At 46.3% G+C, this 26,288-nt stretch overlaps 1 protein-coding gene across 1 annotated transcript in view; it reads left to right on the top strand.

The window, feature by feature from the left end:
• The first annotated feature begins 7,358 nt into the window (after positions 1–7,358).
• Positions 7,359–26,288, top strand: part of SLC2A1 (solute carrier family 2 member 1) — a 34,719-nt gene continuing 15,789 nt past the window's right edge. The window contains exons 1-3 of the mRNA XM_033922202.1: positions 7,359–7,555; positions 20,460–20,552; positions 26,083–26,243. Of these exons, the coding sequence (XP_033778093.1) occupies positions 7,538–7,555; positions 20,460–20,552; positions 26,083–26,243 (272 nt within the window). The 5' untranslated portion in view covers positions 7,359–7,537. The remainder of the gene's footprint in view (positions 7,556–20,459; positions 20,553–26,082; positions 26,244–26,288) is intronic.

Genomic DNA, 26,288 nt, shown 5'->3' with positions numbered 1-26,288 from the left:
TAAGATATTGTATCTTCAGATCTGGTCTGTTGTAATATCGAGTCCACTCTGTGTTTGATGTCATCTGTAGGATCAGACTCAAAGATCAATCCCCGCATTTTTATAGGATGAATGTTAATTATCAAAATCTTGGGGGGGGGGGGAAGCTGCAGGCTAGGGGCGTGAAAGTTAATTGGAGCAGAGAGTATAACACTGCAGGGTCCATTTACCCTCCCTGAACCTCTACTACCCTGGACAGACAGACAAAAGAAAGAGACCCTGACCTGCCATGCATGAGAATTTCTGTATTTATCAGAGAATTTCCTAGATCCTTTGCTTTTCTCAGTGCATCAGTGTCTGAAATCATTCACTCTCGCCCTTCTTCAGAATAATTGAATCCAGCCCCAAGAGACCCGGTTGCCAGTCAATGTAACTTTCCTCTCTGTCATCTTTTCCTCTCTGTCTGCAAGTTAGATGCAGAAGTCACGTATCACTCGTACTAAGGCAGCCTTCACTGAGCTCCAAGTGCGATTAGCCTGTGACCTGAGGCTTCCTCACCACAAGAACCACATCACTGCCTGCTGCTGGCAATAGGGGAGGAGGATTGTTTTCATAAATAGTCACCAAAAGCTCTTTTATTAAGTTTCTATGAGTGCTCTTTTTCTGCAAAAGCAGAAAGGTCCTACGATTGATGTGTCTGAGGGGATATAAGTCAATGTACATTAGAGGCATCTCCCATAGTCTGTTATTGAGAAAGACTTGGGGGAAGCCACTGCTTGCCCTGGATCGCTAGCTTGGAATGGTGCTACTCTTTGGGGTTCCGGAATGTTGCTACTCTTTGGGGATTCTGGAATGCTGCTACTCTTTGGGGTTCCAGAATGTTGCTACTGTTTGGGGTTCCAGAATGTTGCTACTCTTTGGGGATTCTGGAACGCTGCTACTCTTTGGGGTTCCGGAATGTTGCTACTCTTTGGGGATTCTGGAACGCTGCTACTCTTTGGGGTTCCGGAATGTTGCTACTCTTTGGAGTTCCGGAATGTTGCTACTCTTTGGGGTTCTGGAATGCTGCTACTCTTTGGGGATTCTGGAATCTTGCTATTCGTTGAGATTCTGTATGGAATCTTGCTACTCCTTGGGTTTTGGCCAGGTACTAGTGGCCTGGATTGGCCACCATGAGAACGGGCTGCTGGGCTTGATGAACCATTGGTTTGACCCAGTAAGGCTATTCTTATGTTCTTGAGACTGTGTGGGTCTTTCTCTGCCATCATCTACTATGTTGCTATGTAATAAATAAACGTGAGGGCTGAGCCTATATATGCTAACAGCTTCTGCGCCCTCCCCTTTCACACAAGGAAGGTTGGTGGTGTATTGCTTCTGGCCACAGATGCACTAAAACTGGTCGTTAAGTCTATGTGGGTTGCTGAGGGCCGATTTTTTTTGTCCGATTTTTAAACGGTGATCAATGTTCCAACAAGTTTGCATGCAAATGAGTTTTGCAGAGGTTCACCATAATCCCATCCGATTGGTCATCAAGAAAGCGACTCTCACACGTTAATTAGGAAGCCTCAGACAATCACTCCCTCATCCTTTAAACACTATGGAGCTGGCTTCAGCAAATGGCAGTGAAAATTTGGCACTGACGGTGTTCTACAATGGGCGCCCTCTATTGGACAGTGGGAACTACCCTTAGCTTTGGGCCTGAGGAGTTACACCAACTGCAACCAGGTGTAAAACCCAAGCACACAAGCTAAGCACGGATTTGCAGCGTCCTATAACACTGCGTGCCCTGCGGTTTCTGCCCCATTTCAGCATCTTGCATCCGTTAGAATTTTTTGAAGCAAAACTTAGGCCTGGTTCCCAGGTGTAAGATCTATTCTATAAACCGTGCCTAACTTTAAGCCCTGATTTTTGTTTATTTATTTATTGGAATTTATTAACCGCCTTTTGAAGAAATTCACCCAAGGCGGTGTATAGCAGATACAATTCAACATAAAAGTTACATAACAGTAGTAAAAAGCCCAAAATAAACAGGAGTACAATGAATGAGGTAGAGTCAAAATCAGTAAATTGAAACTTAATAACAGGACTACCATGAAACAGTTTTAAAAACACACGCACAGCATCTGTGCACATTAAAAAAAAAAGTATGGTGTGTTATAAATATATTAATTTCAGGGCTGAACTATGGGTCGGACAGGTAAGGAACTGGTCTTGACCAGTCGCTTTTTTCGGATCACTAAAATTGATCCCTTTTTTTGTGCATGGGAAAGCCATGTTAGAGCATCAATCGCTCTGCTAGTTTACATGGCATTTCAATATTAACAACCTTATTTGCATGGCCGGATCAGAGAATGAGCGATCGTGCACAAAACCATTTTGTGCATGGGGTCGGCAAAACCAGTTTAGCGACGATCGTTCGATGATCGCAGACTTTAGTGCATCTGGGCCTAAGTTATTTCTCCGCTAGAAGACATTAGCACCAAAGAACTGTTCATCCATCCTGTCTGCTCTTGTTCCTGCCTCTTCGTGTGTGGTCTTTGCTCTCTCTCCACTGTGAACTCATTCATGCTTGAATTCTGCCACTGTTTTGGCTCCTTTGATCTGTGCAGGAAGTCTGTTCTCAAACTCTTTCCTTTGGCTCACCTGTAGAACAGGTCAAAGTCCCTCCTCGAGGGCCATGATCCAGTCAGGTTTTCAGGATTTCCCCAATGAATATGCATGAGATCTATTAGTATACAATGAAAGTAGTGCATGCAAATAGATCTCATGCATATTCATTGAGGAAAGCCTGAAAACCCGACTGGATTGCGGCCCTCGAGGAGAGACTTTGACACCCCTGGTGTAGAATGATCCTTCCATGGAAACGCATATCCTTCCGGGTTCTTTCTGAAACCTGATAGAAATGTTAATGTTTTTATTAATATCTCCTAGTTCCCTTCTTTCTTTTCCACCTTAAGATTCTAAATCATATCCGCCATTCTCCCATATGAAGAACGTCTAGGTAGGCTGCAGCTATACTCTCTCGAGGAATGCAGAGAGAGGGGAGACAAGATAGAGACGTTCAAATATGTTACTGGCCGTATTGAAATGGAAGAAGTCATCTTTTTCCTTACAGGACCTACGACGACAAAAGGGCATCCGCTAAAAATCAGGGGTGGGAGATTTCATGGGGACATTAGGAAGCATTTCTTCACCGAAAGGGTGGTTGATCGTTGGAATAATCTTCCACTTCAGGTAGTCGAGACCAACAACGTGCTCGATTTTAAGAATAAATGTGGGGTCACTTCGAGGAAGTGCTTGGGGGGGGGGGTTATTCGAGTGGGCAGACTTGGGCTGTCGGCCCTTTTCTGCCGTCATGCTCTGTGTTTCTATATTCACAGTCTGGAATTTGTCTGGCTATTCAAATTATCTATTTCTTCCTTCCTTTATATTTCCTACATGAGCAGCATATGAGGGGATGCTGAAAAGTTCTCACCCAACCAAGAAGAGAATGACGTGGATACGGTTCGATCAATGATCTGAAACAAGATCAAAAACATAGAATTTCGTTTCTGCAAATTGGCACTTAACAAAATAAGATAACCCTCTTCAGCTACAGAATTTGGGATGTTGGTTGGTTGAGCTGAGAACTTTTCAGGACCCCTTCTATGTAATAAATGTGAGCCAAGTACAGGACAATGAAGCCATTGTGACATCACTGATGAGGTTGGCTCTGATTGGTGGAATGAGGCATTATGACATCACAAGCTCAGTTCTGGTTACCAGGGGATGCTGAAAAGTTCTCACCCAACCAAGAAGAGAATGACCTGGATACGGTTCGATCAATGATCTGAAACAAGATCAAAAACATAGAATTTCGTTTCTGCAAATTGGCACTTAACAAAATAAGATAACCCTCTTTTCAGCTCCGGTGGCAGAATTGAGGAAGTTGGTTGGTTGGAGAACGTTTCAGGCCCCCCCCCCCCTGGTATATTGAGTCACCATTTTTGTCCAATGTGTCTGTCATAATTCGAATGTAAGCTCTTTCGAGTAGAGATCGCCTCTTGCGTGTTTAATGTACAGCGCTGCGAGCGTCTGGTCGCGCTAAAGAAATATGGAACAGTAGCGGCAATTCTGTGGATTACTTTATTAACTGTTAGAAGCTTGAATTGTGCCTCAGGCAGCCGTCGAGCTCTTCCACCAACACGGTCGAAATAAATACACACGTGACCATGAGAGGAGGAGGAGGGGAAGCAGTGAAGGCATCTGTTTTGCCTGAGAGGGCGAAGAATCTCACCCAGCCAGGAAGGATCAGCCGAATCCCTTCTTCTCCTGTGTCAGATGTGTTATTTGTGTGCGTGTGTGGTAGCTGGTAGTTATTTAATTTCTAAAGCTTTATTCCACGGTTCAGACCTTTCTGCTTCTGTGTTTTCAGTGATTTGAGGGGGGGGGGGGTATAATACTCCCGGAGGGAGAGGCAGAATTTTAGTCTGTTGACAAACCTGCGTCAATTACTAAACCAGAGAAAGTCAGACTTTACTCTTAGCTTTTGCTGTATGATCAGCTGCACATACGGATACGGTCTTATGACCGTCCCACTTCCTTCTATGGACCAACTATTGTATTTTGGGATCTTTTCTTAGTCAGTGGCTTGTAGTGACCTACTTTGCTCTGGCTTGGGACACATTTTTATTCTAAAATGAAAACATCATCGTAATAACACTTCCGCATTCTGAGAAATAACTGTATTACATCAGAAATATACTCTGTAAAATCCCTGGAATCTGACGTGTCAATTCCTTATTTATTTAGTTGGAGAATGCAAACATTTAAGGCATAAAACGAATCCCCCCCCCCCCTGGTCTCTACAGTGACGCACAGAACTCAATAGAGATGTTAAGCTTTTCTTCTTAGCTAGAAGTTACTGAATTTCTAAAGCAGGGGTAGGGAACTCCGGTCCTCGAGAGCCGTATTCCAGTCAGGTTTTCAGGATTTCCCCAATGAATATGCATGAGATCTGTTTGCATGCACTGCTTTCAATGCATATTCATTGGGGGGGAATCCTGAAAACCCGACTGGAATACGGCTCTCGAGGACCGGAGTTCCCTACCCCTGTTCTAAAGCTTTTTTTTCCGCAGTTTAGACCTTTCTGCTGCTCTGTTTTCAGTGATTTAGAGGAGGAACCAATCGCTGGCTGAGATTTCTTTATATGCGCACCCCTCAATTCTCGATCACCCTCCCCTAGAACAATCACGATCACTGAACCCCACACCTTGAAAAAGTGCATAATTGTGCATTGTATGTTTAAATGTAAAAACTTTGTGGAGGTAACATAGTAACATAGTAGATGACGGCAGATAAAGACCCGAATGGTCCATCCAGTCTGCCCAACCTGATTCAATTTAAAAAATTTTTTTTTTTTTTTCTTCTTCTTAGCAATTTCTGGGCGAGAATCCAAAGCTTTACCCGGTACTGTGCTTGGGTTCCAACTGCCGAAATCTCTGTTAAGACTTACTCCAGCCCATCTACACCCTCCCAGCCATTGAAGCCCTCCCCTGCCCATCCTCCTCCAAACGGCCATACACAGACACAGACCGTACAAGTCTGCCCAGTAACTGGCCTAGTTTCCAGGTAGTTTCCAGGTAGTTTCCAGGTAGTTTCCAGAAAGCTCTTTACCTAAATACACTTCTCCCTCCATATTCGCTGTGATAGGGGATTAATAGAACCGCAAATACAGAAAAACCGTGAATAACATTTTCATCTGTTATTCGCTGTTTTCTATTAAAAAACATCGTGAATATGGTGAGACCTGGTCTGTTCCTGAAGGAGAGGCAAACCACGGTGAAGAAAGTGCTGGGAATCAGCGATTTCTCTATGCAAGCTGATGTAATTTGGGGGGAGGAGCCAGCAAGCTAAAAATGGCAAATAATCGAAACTGCGAACTGCGAATGATGAAACCGCGAATATGGAGGGAGAAGTGTAACTAGGCTGTTTGAAAACTCTGCTTTCCACACAGCTAAAAATAAATGGTTCTCAGGAGTTTGGATGTGAGCATCTATTTCCTTTCACTGCAGCTGCTCTTTGCCCTCAGTGCCCTAGGCCACTGTCCAGTTTGCCTATCAGTTAAGCCAGCCCTAGTTATCTAAAGATAACTTTGCATAAAATCCCTGATTTCCACTTTCCAGAGGAAGATACAGGAGGAGTGTGGTACCATGGTAATGGATCACATCCTTGTAAAGAAGAAGAGATGGCCACATCGCCTTGACAACTCACAGGAGAGAGAGAAGTCACTGGGCTCAAGAAGATTTATTTGTTAAAGGAGGGGAGAAGTTTCTCAGAGACAATGAAAGTAAAAAAATGCTCACGAAGAATCCCATGTTCCTAAAGGAGTCCTTAAATGAAATTGCAACTTGACTAGGGTCTTATGCCCATTTTACTAAGCCGTGGTAGCGGTTTCTACCGTGGCCCGGGGTGCTAAATGCGCCAATGCTGCTCCGACGCTCACAGGAACGATGAAAATAGTTGATGAAAAAATAAAGAAAATCATCTAAAGCAAAACAAGAAAAGGCAGAGAAAATAGGTGAAAGAGAAAAAGCAGTGCAACAGGGCTTTGTTTGGCCCCCACTCCCAGTCCCCCAAGTTCCCGTAGAAGGGGGAGGGGCGACGGTTAGGTTGGCAAAGAGCCACCGGACAGGTTGAAGGATGGAGAAATCAAGGGGTGAAAGTGGACTTAGTGCACCCTTAGATGAGTCATTCTTGCAAGCTAAGGCATTTTTAGTGGGGCCAGAAACCCAGTCCTGGTCTTGAATTTACCCATGGAAGTCTTTGCCACAGGTCCCATAATGCACCATAATAGGCTTGTCTAAAAGTCAGGACTGGCCTTCAAAGATCTCCCGCTTAGCAGCTCGGTTATGGCTCCAGAACAAGGAGGACGGATTGAGACATCCGGGTTTTACTTCCACTGCGTTCAATGGAAGTAAAACCCGGATGTCTCAATCCGTCCTCATTTTTCTGGGAACCCTAAGAAAGAGAGGAATACTGGGGCTGCCACTACCACCTGCCTCCAAACCGCAGCCCAGTCCAGCTCTGCTTAGGGAAATCACAAGCCCGTCTGGGGAATCCAGACAGTGAATTGCAATAAAACCTGGACTGGCTCAGCCAAGAGGACAAGCCTGGAAATGATGCAGCAGCAGCCGCCGCTTCCCCTCCCCCCAGCACAGAACGTGATAGCGCGTGGCATGATGCAAGCTCTGGCCTGGCCCCGCCCCCCGCCCGACACACCTCCGCTCCGCCCCGCCCCGGCCGCACGCTGCAGCCAATGAGCGGCGCTTTAGGCGGACACACCGGCTGGCGCGCTATAAACAGCTGGGGTTGGCCCCCGGCCGGTAGAGAGACGATTTGCAAGCCGGTGCGAGAGGAGTAATCGCGGACACGTGCACGCGGGATCTGACCCCCCAGCGGATTTTTGAAGCGCTTGACCCGCCCCTTGAGAGCGCCTACACGCGTCCATCGCAGAATCCCGGGGGAGAGACTCGTTGCTGAGCTAGAACCAGCGGAAGAGGGGGCGTCGACGCCGAGCATGGAGTCCGGCAGCAAGGTGAGGGGGTGCGCCAAGGGAGGGGCAGAGGGGACCCCCCCACTTCCAGAGCTCTCCGATCTCAGCGGTGTTTGCAATTGGCCCCCTGAGAATGGAGAGGGGGCTTGGGCGGGCATCGGGGCGACGCACATCGCCGCTGAGCGAGCGGCTGCTCCGAATCTATTTGGCGACTGGAAACACGATCCTGTTGCTGTCGGGCGATGCTCGTGGGAGGGAGGGAAAAGGACTATGCAGAAGTGCAACGATCCGTGCAAAGTGTGTGAGTGCATTTCAAAAAGCAGGCAGGAAGTCCATATCCCGCCAAGTGCAAGAAACCCTGCAGGGCTGCATTTCTGCAGCTTATCTAAAATGCAAGAGCTGTCCTTTGCCTCGATTCCTCCTGTCAGGATCTGAAATAATAAAGAATATAGGAATGGCTCAAAGTGGACAAAGTGCCTGGCAGAATCCCATAAAGAAGTGGTTTTACTGCCTATGAAATCCCAACTAGTCCTTTCCATGTTGGAGCTCAGGCTGAGTTACAAATCCTTGTCTCTAGGTTTTAGCTGTCTAGAGCAAAGGCCAGGGACATAGTCAAGGTCACAAAAGGTGCTGTTGCCTGTATCATTAGTCTCTCAGGTTCTCTTTATGAGATACAGGAACAAGATAGGGGAACTAGATGTGCCTAGATTGTCACAGGCTGGGATGTAGCCAGAGATATTTCGTTTTGAAATTTTCTCTACTGTTTTCCCAGTTGACATGAATTTATTCAGGCACTGGAGCATTTTTCCTGACTGTCCCAGTGGGCAATGGGGGGATTAAGTGACTTGCCCAGGGTCATTTAACCACTGCGCCCCACTCTCCCCGGAAAGACTGGATGAACTGCAGCCATGTACTCTGGTAATATCTTTGCGGTGTTGGAGGTTGCTGGTGCTAATCCGCTTTCCTTGTGTGCATCGTGGCTTGTCCTACTGGATTGCAGCCTGAGCCGGTCAAGTGCCGACTCCGAGCCAGCTCCTGCCCTGCTTCTAAACATTTCCTCCTTGGACTGGTCTGACCGTGTTTCTCTGTTTTGGCTCACGATCTCGTTTTTCTTGTTTCTGTGAGATGTTTCACTCGCTGGTGTCTCGTTTTCCGGCGCGGCCCTTTCCCAGATGCTCAGAGGAAACTCCACCTTGAAGGAACAGACTTGAGGCTGGCTTTACCCTTTAGGCAGACCAGGCAGCCGCCTGGGGTGTCAGAGAACAGCTGCTGTTGTAGGAAAACAATACATTATGCCACTCAAAGGACCAACAGTGCCTACTTGTACCGACAGGGACAGTAGATTTTTTGTCTGTTTAATTAACCCACTTATCCACTTAAATGTCTTTTAGAGATCAGTCTTATTATGTAACAATTAAGGAATGTTTAATATCAAAATGGTGGCGTTGGGGGGGGGGGGGGTTTGTAGGGACCTGAAGTAGGATGCAAGGCCTGAGCATCTAATAACCTTGTTCTAACCTTCCACTAGAGAAAAAAAACAAACTTCCACTGTGGCCTTCCTTCCAATCTCATAACCATATCTTCTTCTTCTGGAAACACATATCCTTGCTCAAAAAAATAGTCTTTGCGATCCAAGAACCTGGATTCTCTTTTCCTTCCTAATCTGTGGCTGCTGCGTGAGGCCCCCTTCTATCAGTGTCGCTGATAAAAAGAGAGTGGGTGGGGGAGGGGGGATTATAGAGCTGATGTGGAGAGACAGATGTGATAAGTCACATGGCCTCTATCGGTCCCGCGTTTTTATCTTATGATTATAGGTGTGTTTTGTAATCTCTTTAGGTGTATGCGAAATATAAATAAAAAAAAAAAAAAAAATTGTATATAAAAAAAGCACACACTTACTTACCTGTGCCTGATTTCCCCCCTCCCCCAACTTTCTAGCACACACCCCCTTTTTACTAAACTGTGATAGTGGTTATTAGTGCAGAGAGCCATGCCGAATACTCCATGCTGCTCCCGACGCTCATAGCGTCAGGAGCAGCACAGTTCCCTGCGCTAATAACCGCTATCGTGGTTTAGTTAAAAAAAAAGGGGGAGGATGGAAATAATGTCCAAAATCTCTTAGTAAATCAGGTACAAAATCATTTCAGCACATAGGGACCAGGGATATGACCACTTGAGAACCATCACCACCTTACCAAAATACGTCCATTAAGGGATAAGCTATATTTAGTGAAGTCAATTGTTTTGACTCCTAATTTTCAGTGGATGGCTAAGATGTGGAGTAGTCCAGTGGCTGGAGGCCAGTTTTCAATTTCTTAGTGACCTTGGACAAGTCATCTTCACCTTCCAATCCATTGCCTCTGTTTCTTAAGCCCTTACAAGCAAAGAAATACCTTCTGGACATGAATGCAACTTGGAAAAAAAGAAGTAACATTTTATAAAATCCTTTTTTTTGGAAATGACACTGCTGAATATTTTTAGTTAGGTAGTTACAGAGTTATCATCTTCTCTGTCCAAGTTTTATTGCATTTGTCAAGCTGCAGAGAGATTCTGGTGTTTCATCTCCATTGTCCCGTTGCATGGTTGCATTTCTTCCATAACAGGTTACCCCAATGACTGGGAAAACTAGGGGATGTTTTGTATAAATGTGGAGGTGTTTCAGTTGTTCTGGAATATTGTGGCTCCCTCTTGCATTCTGAAAGTCTTCACCGAAGGGAGAGTGGAGGGGGTTTGATGCCTTTATGTGGTTTCAGTCACATATTATATACAGGTGCTTATTGTGTACCTGGGGCAAAAGAGAACAGGCTGGAGCCTGAAATTTTCCAGAAGCAAAATCGAGACATTTCAAGCAAAAGAAATGAATCGGTACTAGTGCAAAATATTTTGTATGCCGCTGTTGTTTCCAAGGGTTCATAGTCATTGGAGCGCCGACAGTTTGACGCAAGACACCAGCGTGCCGCGGGAAAACTTACTTTTAAACAGCTCCGATGGGGGGGTGTAAGTGGGGAACCCTCCCCCAGTTTACTTCATACTCTTCGCACTGCCATTTGGGGGGGGGGGGGAGAGTTTGGAACCCTCCATTATAGAGAAAACTGAACTTTTTCTGATTTTTTTATTAGGAAAAAGTTCAGTTTTCTCTATAATGGAGGGGGTTGCACCCCCCCCCCCCGTCGGAGCTCTTTAAAAGTAAGTTTTCCCACGGCACGCTGGTGTCTTGAGCCGAATTGTCCGCGCTCCAGTGTTGGCGTGCTTTTGTTCCGTCACCGTTTCCAAGTGGTCCAACTTAGGCTTCTTCACTCTTAAAATAAGCCCACTGTGTATTTTGCATCTTGACTCATCGCCTTCACATTTCCCCTGGTTTGAAGAGGGGTGAAAACAGGAAATCCTTGTATTACCATTCTAAAGCAGGAATCCTCTTTTTTTAAAAAAAATTCTCCCTTCATTTCCTGAACAGTGCTGCTGCCCCCGAACAAGATTCATAGTTCTCGGATGGTCCCAGGGGTATTTCTCAAGGATGGGGACCCCTCCCTCCATACAGACCCATTGCATTCAGTAAGACAAGCATGCGTAGCCTGGATCACACTTTTTAAAAAAATCTCCTGACAACCAATTTTCAGACAGTTCAAATCCTTTCTCAGAAGGCTGAGGTCCAGCCTGGACCCCAGGATAACAATTGCAGATGCATTCATGCTTCCAGTGTCTCCATCACAGCCTGACCTTCCAAACCATTTCCACTGGGTAGCAAGGAATGAAAGGGAAAGATTTGCCCCTCCCCTCCCCAAAAATAAAAATAATATACTGTATAAATAGAAAATTAGGATCTACTGTATAACTTTCCTTATAATGTGTAGCATGGTTCAGAAGCTGTTGAGATCTCCCCCCCCCTCCCACTTAAGTCTCCTTTTACTAGCTAGAACTAAGGCCAGCTCAAAGCTGGCGTTAAGATTTAGCGTGCGTTAAAGCCCTAACGCGGCTTAGTAAAAGGAGCCCTTCATTTTCTTAGTAGAATAAAATCTCAGCGTTCCTTGACCTGATACCCACCAGCTCTCACGAAAAGCCCTGTGATTCAGCAGGACTGAATAGGGGTTCCCCCCTCCCACTCTGAAACCATCGGCCGCACACATTCTGGCCCCCTCGTGCTTTACTTTGCAAACCCCGAAATATCCGGCTCTGGGGGTGCTGCTCAGCATCGTCTTGGGTACCCCGATCATCTAGGAGGGCCCCCCTTGCCTAAAGGTGCGCTGGTGGCACCGTGCTTGGAGGATGCAGGGAGGGAGGCTGTAGCCGGCCGGAAGGATTAGCGGCTCATTCTCAGCCCACACGCAAAGCGGGAGCCGGAACCGTGATCGTGTGGGGGGTTCCCCACCTTTCCTTAATGACTAGGGCTGGAAGGCAGAAAGCTTTCTCGTTCCCTGCTGGTCTGATGCCCAATCTCGTTTCCCCGCCCTCGAGTGCTGCATTTTTCTTACACCACATTCGTGATTTCTTGCAGTGACGATGGGTTTCAGCATTTACTGAAGGGCTAAACATGAAATGCGCCAGAGGCTGGTACGGATTTCAGTGCAAAGAAACCGGTTCCGCCACAGCACGGCCAGAGGACATAAAGAGGACGCATTTCGGCGTCTCACCATGAGACTGCAGCTTTGACCGCTCGCGGGGCGGGCCGGAGGCTCCCTTCCCCCGCTCGTAATTGCGTCACCGGCCTTATTGCACACTCCCGCTGGAAGTGGGTTTGGCAGGGCCCGGGCTCTGATCGTGACGGAGGGAAGGGAGAAACAGGGTTTAAAAAACAAATAAAACTATTATGCATCTAAATATAACAAAACATTAAACAAAGAAGGACACAAAAACGAGCATCCAATGTTATATTTAGGGAAGAGAGAAATGTACTCAGGTTGAGGGGGGAGGGGAAATGGGGAGGGGCTATTTCACTGGATGCGCTCTGGATGGAGGAAAAGATCCTGTTTTAGTGGATGAAGAGTTGAGCCGGGCTCTTTGACTGCACCGGGGGAGGGGAGAGGGGGGGGGGGGGAGATCGCCACTTCCTGCTCCTGAGCCATGTCTGATCTAGGGGAAAGGTGAAAGCGATCACAGGCTGTGGGCGGGGCTCCCGCCGCGCCTCCACTCTGATTGGCTGGCAGGGGACGAGCCTCCCCGAAGCTCCCGGGTCCTTGTCGGGCTGCTGGAGACGGGCGGCCGCCGGGCTTATCTCTCGGAAAGCCGATAACAGGCATCTTCCTCCTTTAAAGGGTCACTGAGACACGAGGGCAGATAAGGAGTTAATGAGATGCTTCTCTTAGGGCTTTGCAGAAACTTCGCCCTCCTTGGGAAAGTTCCCCTTGACACCAGCAGGGGGTGCACGAATTTGCAAAATTCCAAGAATCGTCCAAAACCGACCAACTTTTTTCATTTCTTAGTTTCTTGTAAGCTTTGGATGTTGCTGAACAAGCATCTCTTAGGGCTTTAACGCGCGCGCTAGACCTTAACGCCAGCGTTAGTTCTAGAAGCGCAGCATGGGTTTAGCGCGCGCTAAAATCCTGCGGGCGCTAAAAACGCTAGCGCACCTTAGGGGTCCTTTGATCAAGCCGCGCTGGCGGGGTTAGCGCGTTGGACATTTCCTCACGCGCTAACCCCGCCGCGGCCGGCTAAAAAAACTAAGGCCTGCTCAATGCAGGTGTTAGCGGCCAGCGCGGCAGGCGGTTTAACGCGCGGTATTACGCGCGTTAAACCCCTACCGCATCTTGATAAAAGCACCCCTTAGTTATTTCCACTGCGAGTGCAGAGTGGTTCTGGTTTTGATATTGAGATTAGAAGACAGAAGTGAGAGGTGCCTTAATCTCCACTAATTGTGCCAGAATAAATTAGGGGAGAATGTGGAAAACTTGTAAGTTACAAGAAGCAAATTCTATTTCTAAGGATACACTTGGTAGGGCTGAATCCTTCCCCTAGGTTATTGCTTTAACTTGAGCACAGGGCCATACAGGAAATGAAAGACTGATAATTGGAGCCTTGGCCTCTGTTATAGCTTTCTAATCTATAAAAGCTATGCTTTGACCCTCCCCGATAGCTCTCTTTAGGGAGTCAGACCTTGTTTTGGATTCACCTTGAGCTCAGATTAGCAAAAGATGAGTAATGCATCTGAATCCACGTGTAGAGCCTGGCCACACTAGAGCAGTGGTTCTTAAACCTGTGGAGTTTTCAAGATATCCTTAATGAATTTGCATAAGACAGATTTGCATATAATAGAGGTGACAGGCGTGCAAATCAAGATGATAAACGGATGGAACTCCTCGGATGAGGAAAGACTAAAAAAGTTAGGGCTCTTCAGCTTAGAAAAGAGACGGCTGAGGGGAGATAGGATCGAAGTCTACAAAATCCTGAGTGGAGTAGAACGGGGACAAGTGGATCGATTTTTCACAAAGACTAGAGGACACCTGATGAAGTTATAGGGAAATATGTTTAAAACCAATAGGAGGAAATATTTTTTCACTCAGAGAATAGTTAAACTCTGGAACGCGTTGCCAGAGGTTGTGGTAAGAGCGATTAGCGTAGCTGGTTTTAAGAAAGGTTTGGACAAGTTCCTGGAGGAAAAGTCCATAGTCTGTTATTGAGAAAGACATGGGGGAAGCCACTGCTTGCCCTGGATCGGTAGCATGGAATGTTGCTACTCTTTGGGGATTCCAAATGGACTGTTACTACTCTTGGGATTCTGGAATCTTTCTATCTTTGAGATTGTGCATGGAATCTTGATACTCTTTGGGGTTCTAGAATCTTTTGTTACTCTTTGGGGTTCCGGAATGTTGCTACTCCATGGGTTTTGGCCAGGTACTAGTGACTTGGATTGGCCACCATGAGAACGGGCTACTTGGCTTGATGGACCATTGGTATGACCCAGTAAGGCTCTTCTTATGTTCTTATCTTGAAAACCCAACTGGCTGGGGGTCCCCCAGGACAGGTTCAAGAACCACCAAAGTAATCATAAATGCGGAGGATGGTGAGGACCCCTTGAAAACCGGAACGGTATTACTGCTATCAGACTAGTTCTGTGATATTCTATGAGTTAACTAGACCCCCCCAGCCCACCACCACAGAAGTCTTTGTACAAATACAATGACAAAGAAATTTGGTTTGAATAGAGAGATTTTAAAGCAATTTCAACAGGCAGGAGAGGCTCTTACCCAGTTCAGTTGCATTGGCCATGGTTGAAACTTATCCACGCCTGCAATATTCTGTCCTAACCATGCCCGGTTAGGTATCTGAATTTGGCACTGAATATGGCTATGTGTGTCCTGCCGAACTCCCACATATTCAGTGTCAGTACCTGAATAGGGGCGGTATGGAGTCACTGGGTTTAATTTAACCAGCGATGGTCCATATTTAAAGAAACACTGACTGCTGCCTGAATATTACTCCCAATGCTAGTTAATTGGGTTCTTGTTTTTTTATACATGTTGGATTGATTATTTCATGTTTGATTGATGCTCTTTATAGGATAGTTTAGCCGTCGATATATTAAAGCTGTTCTGGTTTTTTTAGTGTCATATGTTCATTTTACTGGTTTTTTTTTTTGTTTATTGAAATATGGGTTCCGCTTTTTAAGCATTGGGATTTCTCCAGCTAAGGGATGGTGGCCACCTTTTAACTGGGAGTTTGTGGTCTGAGCGCAGTCTTGCTAATTTTGCCTTTGTATGAACCTGACAGAACTCTTGGCTACTCTGCCCTGTACCGGTGGGTATCAGGATCCGTCCTTCCTTGTGGAACTTTCCAGCATACACAGTACAGATAATAGCCACACACAAAGACATATGTTCAATTGAGTGGCAAATGAGCGTCTGGTTTGCATTCACAGAGCACAGGGTAATGTTAGGGTCTCAACCCTGTCCCTGTCTCTCTGTTTTTCAGGTATCTACAGTAAACATTACATGCATGAAATTGATTTGTACACGGTGGAGGGAGCACATGTGGATTTCGCTCAGGCGTATTCCTCGTGGTTATTCTGTAGTCCTGGAAGAACCATGCAGTCTCCTTATCAGAGCTGCTTCAGGTCGCTTAACCTCCCTCTTTTCAAACAGATGATAAAGTCTGCACGTCAAGGACTTTCTAACCAGGAAATCTGTCCTAAAACAATAAATATTTAAATCTATTGTTCCCCCACCTCTGCCAAAAAAAAGTCCTTGGATTATACCATGAACGTTTGAACCATTAAATTACTCTTGTTCTTAATGGATCTGAGAAATTACATTCTTTAGAAGCATTTTGGTATTTAGTATTGAACTTGGGAAGGTGATGTTTTGGTCTCTTTAATGATAAAAAGTGAGCATTGCGTTCAATTCTGGTCTCCTTATCTCAAGAAAGATATAGTGGCACTAGCAAAGGTTCAAAGAAGAGCAACCAAGATGATAAAGGGGATGGAACTCCTCTCGTATGAGGAAAGACTAAAAAGGTTAGGGCTCTTCAGCTTGGAAAAGAGACGGCTGAGGGGAGATAGGATTGAAGTCTCCAAAATCTTGAGTGGAGTAGAATGGGTACAAGTGGATGAATTTTTTACTCCCTCAAAAATTGCAAAGACTAGGGGACACTCAAAGTTACAGGGAAATACTTTAGCGGTTAATGTATCTGGGTTTAAAAAAAGGTTTGGACAAGTTCCTGGAGGAAAAGTGCATAGTCTGCTATTGAGAGAGACATGGAGGAAGCCACTGCTTGCCCTGGATCGGTGGCATGGATTGCTGCTACTATTTGGGTTTTTACCAGTCACTTGTGACCTGGATTAGCCACCGTGAAGACGGGATACGGGGCTAGATGGACCCATTAAGGCTATTCTTATGTTCTTATGGGGTTTAACTTTGTTGCTACCTATCTTTTGAAGCACCTTTAACGAGACATGTTCCCCGTGTTCTTGCACATTTTAACATTTCTAAACAAGTCTTGTGGCTACCTCTGCATGCTGCCCACCGTGTAACAAGATTAAACAACTGATGGAATATATTTTGGCTCGGGGGAACAGACGCAGCTTGCTGAGCGCTGCACAAAGAACTAGTCATAGTCCAGAATTCGGACTTCCCCTCCCAGGATTACACCCGTTAAATATAAGTCTTCATGGTGTGTAGAATACAATTCCCCGACTCTTTTCCCGTTACCTCCGTGTGTGTCCTTGGGGGAGTCACTTTCTCTTGTAGTGGTTAAAGTTACAGCCTCAGCACCCTGAGGTTGTGGGTTCAAACCCACGCTGCTCCTTGTGACCTTGGGCAAGTCACTTAATCCCCCCATTGCCCCAAGTACGTTAGATAGATTGTGAGCCCACCAGGACAGACAGGGAAAAGTGTTTGAATATCTGAATAAATTCATGTAAACCGTTCTGAGCTCCCCTGGGAAAACGATATAGATAATTGAATAAATAAATAGTGTGAAAGTTTCAGCTGGTATTGTGATGTCATAATGCTTCATTCCACCAATAAGAGCCAGCCTCAGCAGTGATGTCACAATGGCTTGATTGTCCTATACTCAGCTCACTTTTACTACATTTGGATTTCTAGAGTGGTGCAGTGGTTAAAGCTACAGCTTCAGCACCCTGAGGTTGTGGGTTCAAACCCAGGCTACTCCTTGTGACCTTGGGCAAGTCACTTAATCCCCCCATTGCCTCAGGTAGATTAGATAGATTGCGAGCCCACTGACACAGGGAAAAATGCTTGAGTACCTGAATAAATTAATGTAAACCAGAAAAGTATAGAAAATCAAATGACTAAATAATGTGTATCTGTGTCTAACCCGTGTGGCCTTTATAAGAGACATTTTTTCCACGTGCAAAACCTGATTTGCATTCAGTAAACATTTTTATTAAATCGCCACCATTATGTTTGTGCCTCTTGCATAAACTGAACTTTGAATTTTGAGGATTACCTCTTCTTGCACCTGGGATTAAAAGACCCACTGCAAGCTCCACTGATATTAATTAAATCCCCCCCCCCCCCACTGAATTTCTGGGACTAGACGCTTTCCTCTTTTGTCCGAGTCGTTGATGCGTAAGACGGGCGTCTTTGAGCACCTGGCCTGCTGGTGAGTTGGCAAATGTAGTGCTACACGGAAGTGTTTGAGCTCACCTCATTGCATTATACCCTCGAGTTTGTTTTATGGGATAGGAAGCAAACACCAAATCGGTTTCTAGAGATTCCAGTTTTGATTGGATCTGTGCTTTTATCCTGTAACTCTCGTCTTTTATTGAAGTTTTTTTAATTCAAGAAGCTTGGAGTTCTGCTAGTTCCCTATATTTGGACTCCATGAACTTTCAAGACACTCCTTGTCTCGCTTGCACACACACCGTCATTATACAACACTTGCGGTGGGCTCCATCCCTGGCAGTGTTTAAGGCCCAGTTAAAAGCCCACCTTTTTGAGACAGCTTTCAGCTCCTAACTCCTCTCACCTTGAGTTCTGCATCCCCAACCCTGTCTGTCCAAGTTAGATTGTAAGCTCTTCCGAGCAGGGACCGTCTATAAATGTCAGCCCACCTCTTTGAGATGCTTTCGACTCCTAACTCCTCTCACATTGGGTTCTGCATCCCCAACCCTCTATGTCATGTCTGTCTGTCCAAGTTAGATTGTAAGCTCTTCCGAGCAGGGACCGTCTATAAATGTCAGCCCACCTCTTTGAGATGCTTTCGACTCCTAACTCCTCTCACCTTGGTTTCTGCATCCCCAACACATTATTTATAGTATCCTATGTCTGTCTGTCCGAGTTAAATTGTAAGCTCTTCCGAGCAGGAACCATCTACTATATAAGTGATTAGTAGTAGTAGTACTTTAAGTAATTTTCCTTTGAGACTTTACCCATCCCTGAGACCAGAAAAGACCGCATCTTGGCTGATCCCTGCTCCCAGGCTACACAAACGTTAGTGATTTACTGCAGCCCGAGTCCTGACCGGAATTCATCTCCAGCTGAAATATTTTGCAGAGCAATTGACTGGCATAAAACAGATGCCAAAGGCTAATTAATTCTTAATCATCCTTCTGAGTCTAAGACTGACGTATCTCTTTGTCATGTGAGAGGCATTTGGGTTGAGTTCAGGAGCCTAGTAACGGTTGTTCTCATAATGAGAAGTAAGTCTGCCAAGAAGCTCCAGGTCACGAGGATAGGCTGAGCCACTCCTGGTTTTCCTTTCCAGGGCACCTCTGGGCTTGTAGTTCCTGCTTTTCTTAAAGCCCAGAGATTTACTGGAGCTGAAACCTGGCCTGGATTGATCTGTTTATGATGGGAAGCTTCTTGATAACCCTGGCTTCAAATTCAACTGGAAATTTCCAGGGGAGATCAGGAGGATAATCTATGTAGACAAGTTTTCCTTTAAGAAGCGCATATTTCAGAACAAGAGACCACTTATGGTATTCCTCAAGTCCTGAGCTGAGATCGAAAGCTGATTAGTCCAGCCTGTGACGGGATTTTGCTCTGCTGAGCGGGGTTGGAGCTGGGGAGGTACATAATGAGAGCATTGAGGAAGGTGTGTGACTAAGAGCCAGTCCTATCCTTGATCGGACAAATACTGGCTTGTACACGGTAGCTGATCGGACCTAAGTAGGGTGGGGAGGGGACATGCAGAAAAGTGTAGTTTAATCGGTGAGGTTTTGCTTCCTGAAGAGCAGACATGGGACCTTATTAGCCCAGGCTGAACTGGATCTGGTCTAGAACCATGGCGCTAATTTTTTTTTTTTTTTAATTTTGCACTGGTGGTACCTGACAATGCAGTTACTTCTCTCTCTGACCCACATGGAACCCTGGTGCGATGCGGGTCAGTGAGTGGCACTGGGCTATGGTGGAGGAGGGGAGATGGGCGAGCCTGTAGGACTGCCCTCTAAGCATGGTAAAGGGAAAACACTCTCCTCCCATATGTGTGAAATTGTCCTGATAGAATAAACCCTCCAGGATACCCAGTGTCTTGACTTAATTCCTTCCGGATTAGGGATCGCGGGAATTCCCCCCTAACCCACGGGACTCCCACGGGGACCCCCCTCTGGCCCACGGAACTCCCATGGGGATGGAAAGCTTTGGAAACAGGGTTCGTCCATATAATATAATGGACACGTCCGTCTTAGTAAAAGAGGGGGTTTATAAGTTAATTACCTGAACAGAAAACAAAAAAAGGGTTCCACCAAAGAGATTCCACAAGGAAAACAGCAGCACAAACACAAAAGAAACTGTGGAATTGATGATCCTGTCAGAAGTAATTGCTGCTTTTTATGGGGATGGAGGTAATTCCTTGCAGGGATGGGTGGGGACGGAGAGGATCCTGACAGGGACGGGTGGGGACCGAGAAGATCCTGGCGGGGATGGGCGGGGATGGGTGGGATTTCTGTCCCCACGCAACTCTCTATTCCGGATGGAGTACATTGGCTTCTTCAGTTCACATTTGACCCCCTACTTCTCTCTTCAATATTGCAACCTTTGATCTATAAGTAGAACCCGTGTGAAGGGAAGCTTTCAAATGTGCTTCTTCAGATGTGCATTCTGGGTTCTTTAATCTCTGTAATACCTGCCAACTTCCTAATATAGGTTGGGCAATGGATCTGCATCTTCCAACAGACTGAACGGAGAATCTGTATACTCTTGCAAAAAAAAAGGGTGCTAGAGTCCTTGGAGAGGAATGAAGGGGGTTAGAGGGCCCTTGCTGGCTGTGGAGAGGAAAGACAGCAGGAAGGGAGATAGGCTTCTCAGGTACCTGGTTCCAAGGTGGTGAACGGCATTAAAAATTGTTTGACAATCATTCTGGGGTGTGGTACTGAAAATGCTGGAGATGCCAGGGTCGAAGAATGCTGGGTATCTGGGGGTTGTGCTGTGAATACGTGATCAAGCAGTGAGTGGGCAAGGGGGAGAGATCGGATCATCCTTTAAAAAAACCTGCTGTCTGTGAAACTTCTCCCGGCTCTACCTCGCTCATCCCCTTTCTCTCTTCTCTCTTACAGATAACGTTCCAGCTGATCCTGTCCGTGAGTGTTGCGGTGATCGGTTCATTGCAGTTTGGCTACAACACCGGAGTCATAAATGCTCCTCAGACGGTAAGGAGTTGCAGCGTTGGGAGCTGGGTGGCTCTAATTGGTTCAAGGTGTGTCAAAGAAAACGCTGTATCCAGTCTAGGTTGTACAGTATTTCCAGTGCTCACATGGCAGTACTCCTGGCAGAATTCTGCACGCGCAAGATTGCGTTTCACATAAACAGTTGGCTCTAAGCCGGCACAGGAAGAGGAAGTGACCCGCTGTGCAGCGGTTCACTTCCTCCTCTACTGCCCGTGTCTGCACTGAATTCTGCACAGCATGCGTCCTGAGGGGGGTGGGGAGTTCTGCACTCGCAAAGTTGTGCCAGACGTACATGGCAGCCAGTAGCTGTGGCCCAAAGGGAGCAGCACGCTCTCCCACCAAGAGATTTCACCTGGCTTAGCTTTGTCTGAGCTAAGGACAGCAGTAGTAGGGGGTAGAAGGTCCAAAATGTTCCATGTCATTTGCTGTGTGTGTTTTTCTGGGGAGGAGGGGGAGTATTTTATTTTTGTTTCTAAAGAAATGTCATCAGCAGTGATCCCAATCGCTTGCTATTGACAACACAGAAAAAAACCTGTAATTTCGGGTTAAAATGGGGAAATATTGTCATTTCAAACAAATTCACATTTCTGCTCGATCCTAAAATCTTTCATCTAACGCTCAACAAAGACTTTGTTCTTTTGCTTTTAACAAATGTAACCTCCATAATCAATTAAAATCCCTGGAGCCACCATGTTGGAAAGGGTCAGAGTTCCTGACCTGGAACCCAGTTGAGTCGGTTCCTACCACGTAGACGCTTGTCTAATCTCATGTATGACATCACAGGCAAGAAGAACAAGACATCAAAGAGCGTCAAATCAGCCAATATTAATAAATGTAAATTCATGAAAATAGGTCAGGTCCATCTTCCTAGTGTTTTGGTTTGCAAAGGAAACTTAAGACTTAAAAATTTCGATGCACCAAGATTTACATTTTTAGCTAAGGATTTATTGATTGATTGGGATTTCTTAATTGTTTTCATGAAGAGATTCACCCCAAGCGGTTATGACGTGCACAACATTTGTGACAGCCATGTTGCCTGCTTTCTAGCTCAGTGTTCTTCAACCACCGGTCCATGGACCGGTGCCGGTCCACAGGGCCAGCACGTACATCAGGACCAAAACAGTGTTCTTCAACCGCCGGTCCACGGTACGATCGATGGGGCGTTATCTTCGAGCCAGCTCCCTCTTCCTCACTGATTCAGTGCACAAAGCCACGGGCAGCGGCTCCTACGTACGTCCTGCGCCTGAACCGGAAGCCTTTTCTCTGACGTCGCAACGTCAAAGGGAAGGCTTCCAGATGAGGCACGGAACGTGCAAGGTACAATTAGTACTATTATGGGGGCGGGGTCTGAGGGTGGACATTGGGTAGAGATGGGCGGGGTCTTCAACCGCCGGTCCACAGAAAATTCTTTTATTTCTGCCGGTCCATAGGTGTAAAAAGGTTGAAAAACACTGTTCTAGCAAGTGCGTTCCAGCTGTGAAGTGCATGATATTCCCCAGACAATGAAAGCCAAGGTGTTGGATTAGGCGCTTAGCAGTTTCTAGCGCGGGGAGCCATTCAACGCGGCTCCCCTATGAGCGTCGGGAGCAGCGCGGGCCATTCAACGCGGCTCTCTGCGCTAAAAACTGCTAGCGCAGTTTCGAAGAAGAGGGGGGGTTAGTCCCTCAAATGCAGGTCACTCACTTGCATGCACATACAGAGAAACCGCTTTCTAAACGAGCACATCCTGTTCTTCCGTGTAGACTCTAAGGCAATATTTGGATTCTTATATTCCCAGGAGATCCAAAATTTCCTTTGAATTTTCATTTTGCTCCAGGGCTCTGGAAAAATTGTTCCACATGTTGACCCATAGTGAGAATTCTCATAATCCAGCGGCGGTAGCTAGGGGGGCTTTGGATCACAGACTCTATCTTTGGGCTCGTAGCCCCTCTGCTGGGACTCCTGGGTTGCGGGAAATCTAAGTGTAGGTCACGCCATGTCGCCTCCCCGAGCACAATGCAGGATGGAGTATGAAAGTTGTTTTTTTAAAAAATGTAGCTATTGACGTCCTGGTTTATTCTCACAGCTCCATCCCAAAGAAGTCGTGTTGTACAATGGAGCACAGGGCCAGTAAGAACGGGTCATTTGCACTGCTCCACAAGCGTCTTCCTGGCCAGTTATTCTCTGTGGGAATAGCTGCTCCCGAGTCTGCCTTTCCTTTCCCCTGGAAAGCTGGGGCCAGATCTAACTTAGCATGTTCTTCCAAGCTGTCTACAACATTCTATCTAGAAGGGTCTTGGAACGCCTTACCGTCTGCGAAGAACTGGTATAAAGAAATTGGGGAAGGGCGGGGGACAAATCCTCCCGAGGAAAGGGAGTCCAGGGCAGGATAAAAGGAGGCTGGTTTCAGGAGGAAATGGAGCAAGCCTTTCAAAAACTAGCAATGTCTGCAGAGAACCTTGAGGGACATTCTTACAGCAGTAAGATGGTAACGGTGTATTTCCCTATGTTCAAGGAGGAAGAAAGGCAGAGAATATTTTTTCACTCAGAGAATAGTTAAGCTCTGGGACGCGTTGCCAGAGGTTGAGGTAAAAGCGGCTAACGTAGCTGGTTTTAAGAAAGGTTTGGACAAGTTCCTGGAGGAAAAATCCATAGTCTGTTATTGAGAAAGACACAGGGGAAGCCACTGCTTGCCCTGGATCGGTAGCATGGAATGTTGCCACTCTTTGAGATTCTAGAATCTTGTCACTCTCTGGGATTCCGGAATCTTGCTATTCTTTAGGATTCCGAATGGAATGTTGCTACTCTTTGGGTTTTGGCCAGGTACTAGGGTCCTGGGTTGGCCACCGTGAGAACGGGCTACTGGGCTTGATGGACCATTGGTCTGACCCAGTGAGGCTAGTCTTATGTTCTTATGAAATAGCGTTGGGCAGTTGGAGGGTGGGGCGTGAAAGGTGGACGCTGCAGAGATGCTGTGAGAGTGGAAATCTTCGCTGCGTGTAACCTGACCCTCCTTTTATCCTGTCTGCATTGGGTTGCAATGACTCAGCTGTCTTTGCGGCTCAGGCCTCGGGCAATTAAGGAGACCTCCCAGCGCTCAGGGGATGAAGAGATGGGTAGGATGACCTCAGCCCAGAACACAAACCCTCCCTCACTTTCTTTGCAAAGATGTCCCCTGAGGTCACCTTAAAAGTCAAGACTACAGATCCATCCATGCACTTGATCGGGATACCAGTTGATAGGCATGAGGAAGCCAATTTTAATCAAATAAATACAGGAATTTATGAACCCCATTAGCTCATTAACAAGTTTTTCATTGGGTTGGATTATAGCTAAGACGATCTGCTTTCTGTATTCTTGGTTGATGTGATACCAGGACAGGATCAACCTATTACAACACGGGTCTGGTGGGCAGCCCTTGTGAGGGGCGATACTTCACTTTCCCCTGAATAAGCTCTTCCGTCTGTTTTTGCTCGTTCTCCGATTTACTCGTGTTTGTGAGACCGGTTTCAGATGACAGTCAGCCCAGCTGTGCTTTGTACAGGAAGTAAGCACATTAAACCGTAGTAAGCCATTGTTGGTTCAGATTTCTAATAGCGGGAGTGGATAAGAAAGAGGAACTTTCTAAAATTTCAACAACTCCAATGTTATTTTCATTGACTAAAAGTCCGCTTTCGTAATTCTACATTTTTGGACTTCTCTTTTTTTATCGCTGCTGTCACAAGTTTGGGCAGAGAGAGAGAGAGAGAGAGAGATTACCGGCATATGGTAAACTGGTCTCGAGGGCGTGTGCTCAGACGTTGCCAAAGGACTCATTTCGTTCCTCTTGGTATGACGAAGGAGGAAAGCGAGGGTGTCGGATGACACACCTCGCGCTTCACACCTCCTCGGAGAACCAATGACCTCAGAGCCAGTGGCTGAAGCGTGAAGAAAGGGGAATTCCAGACCTAGAAGGATTTTCATAGTGTGTTTTTTGTATCCCCCCCTCCCCCTCTGGTGTAGGCATCTCTGATATGACACGTTTGTGGGGATCTTCTCAGATGAACCACTTCCTCCCAGTCTGTAGTGAACAAATAAACCCCTGCAGTTATATACAATTGGCATCCAGCAAAGCCCCTGAGCTTGTCGGCGTCTATTAACCCCCACAAAGGAGGTCCTGGATGGAGGGGTTTGCAGTTGGAGACCCTCAAAGCAGTTGCACCCCCTCTCGTGCCTCACCTCCCTCTACTTTAAGGCAGAGGGCCCTGTCCTGACTCTGGGTGGTCAGCGGGTGGGCAAAGCAGAAGTGATGTTGTCCTGCTCCCTCTTCTTCATCCCATGGCCGATCCAAGATGCCAATGCTTTTCTCCGCTACCCCAGGCTGCTACTGCTGCTCTTACCCCCCCTCTTTTACTAAGGCAAGTCAGCCAATTTAGCACGCATGCTAATCGATTTAGCGTGCAGTAATGATTATCGCACGCTAAATTCTAATGCGCCTATTATATTCAAAGGACGCGTTCTCATTTAGCGCGCCTTAGTAAAAGGACCCCTGTTTAGTCTAGCAAACCACAGAGAATAGCCATTGGCATCATCATCTCGGAGAGAGAAAAAGATAGTGGTTACTGCGGATGGGCAGACTGGATGGGCCATGTGGCCTTTATCTGCCATCATATTTCTATGTTTCTATAACCATAAAGTTCTATGATTTCATAATGAAGGTGTAAAGAGCCTTAGCCTATAGGAAGAGGAGATGCAAATGTTAAGAGCCTTAGCCAATAGGGAGAGGAGGAGATAGTGGATGCTGTGGATGGGCCATTTGGCCTTTATCTGTCATCATGTTTCTTTAACCACAAAGCTCTATGACCTCACAATGCAGGTGTTAAGAGCCTTAGCCAATAGGGAGAGGAGGAGGTAGTGGATGCTGCAGATGGGCAGATTGGATGGGCCACTTGGCCTTTATCTGCTGTCATGTTTCTGTCTTCCGGAAGATAGTCCCTGACCCAGCCCCTGGGCATCTAGGTGTCCTACACTGCATCAGTATTTTTTTTAACATCCTCGTGACTGCTGATGGAGACTCTAAGCACTCCCGAGTGTCTCAGCATGCGATCTGTCACTTTCAGCTCATGACCTATTTGCCAAGGCACCCGTTGCAGTTGCCTCATCTTGGAACTTTGGCAGCATGAGATCTGGTGGCATCTGGCATGGGGTGGGGTGGGGGAGGGAAGCCTAAGAAAAATATGAATGCTTACAGCACCATCTAGTGGGGCTTACATGAACTGCATGGTACTTGTCAGATCTCCAGAGCACCAATAATACCTATAAAAACTAAAACGATAACAAAATATACAAAATCCATTTAAAAACATGTAACTTGTACTTGCATCTCTGTTCTGACCAAACTTTAAAGTTTGTTTAGTTTTATTGTTTCATCTTTTTGTGAAGGTGTGGTTAGTGATTTGTGATTCAGGAAAAGTCCAGGCACAGAAGTTGAGTTTTGGGTGTCGGTCGCTGCCAAGGTAAATAATTATTTTTTTACTTTTTTTCCTCTCTGTAGGTAATAGAGAGGTTTTACAACCAAACGTGGTTGTACCGATATGAGGAGCCAATCCCAGATGGCACCCTTACGACACTCTGGTCCTTCTCTGTTGCCATCTTTTCTGTCGGGGGGATGGTAGGGTCTTTCTCCGTTGGACTCTTTGTGAATCGCTTTGGCCGGTGAGTACCAGACCACATGGACATGCTTTTTTTTCATTGTTCTTG

Source organism: Geotrypetes seraphini, chromosome 15, assembly GCF_902459505.1.
Source record: "Geotrypetes seraphini chromosome 15, aGeoSer1.1, whole genome shotgun sequence".
In the NCBI taxonomy this organism is placed as follows: Eukaryota; Metazoa; Chordata; class Amphibia; order Gymnophiona; family Dermophiidae; genus Geotrypetes; species Geotrypetes seraphini.
Note: the sequence above shows the minus strand (reverse complement) of the source record. Positions and strands in the feature narration are given on the sequence as shown.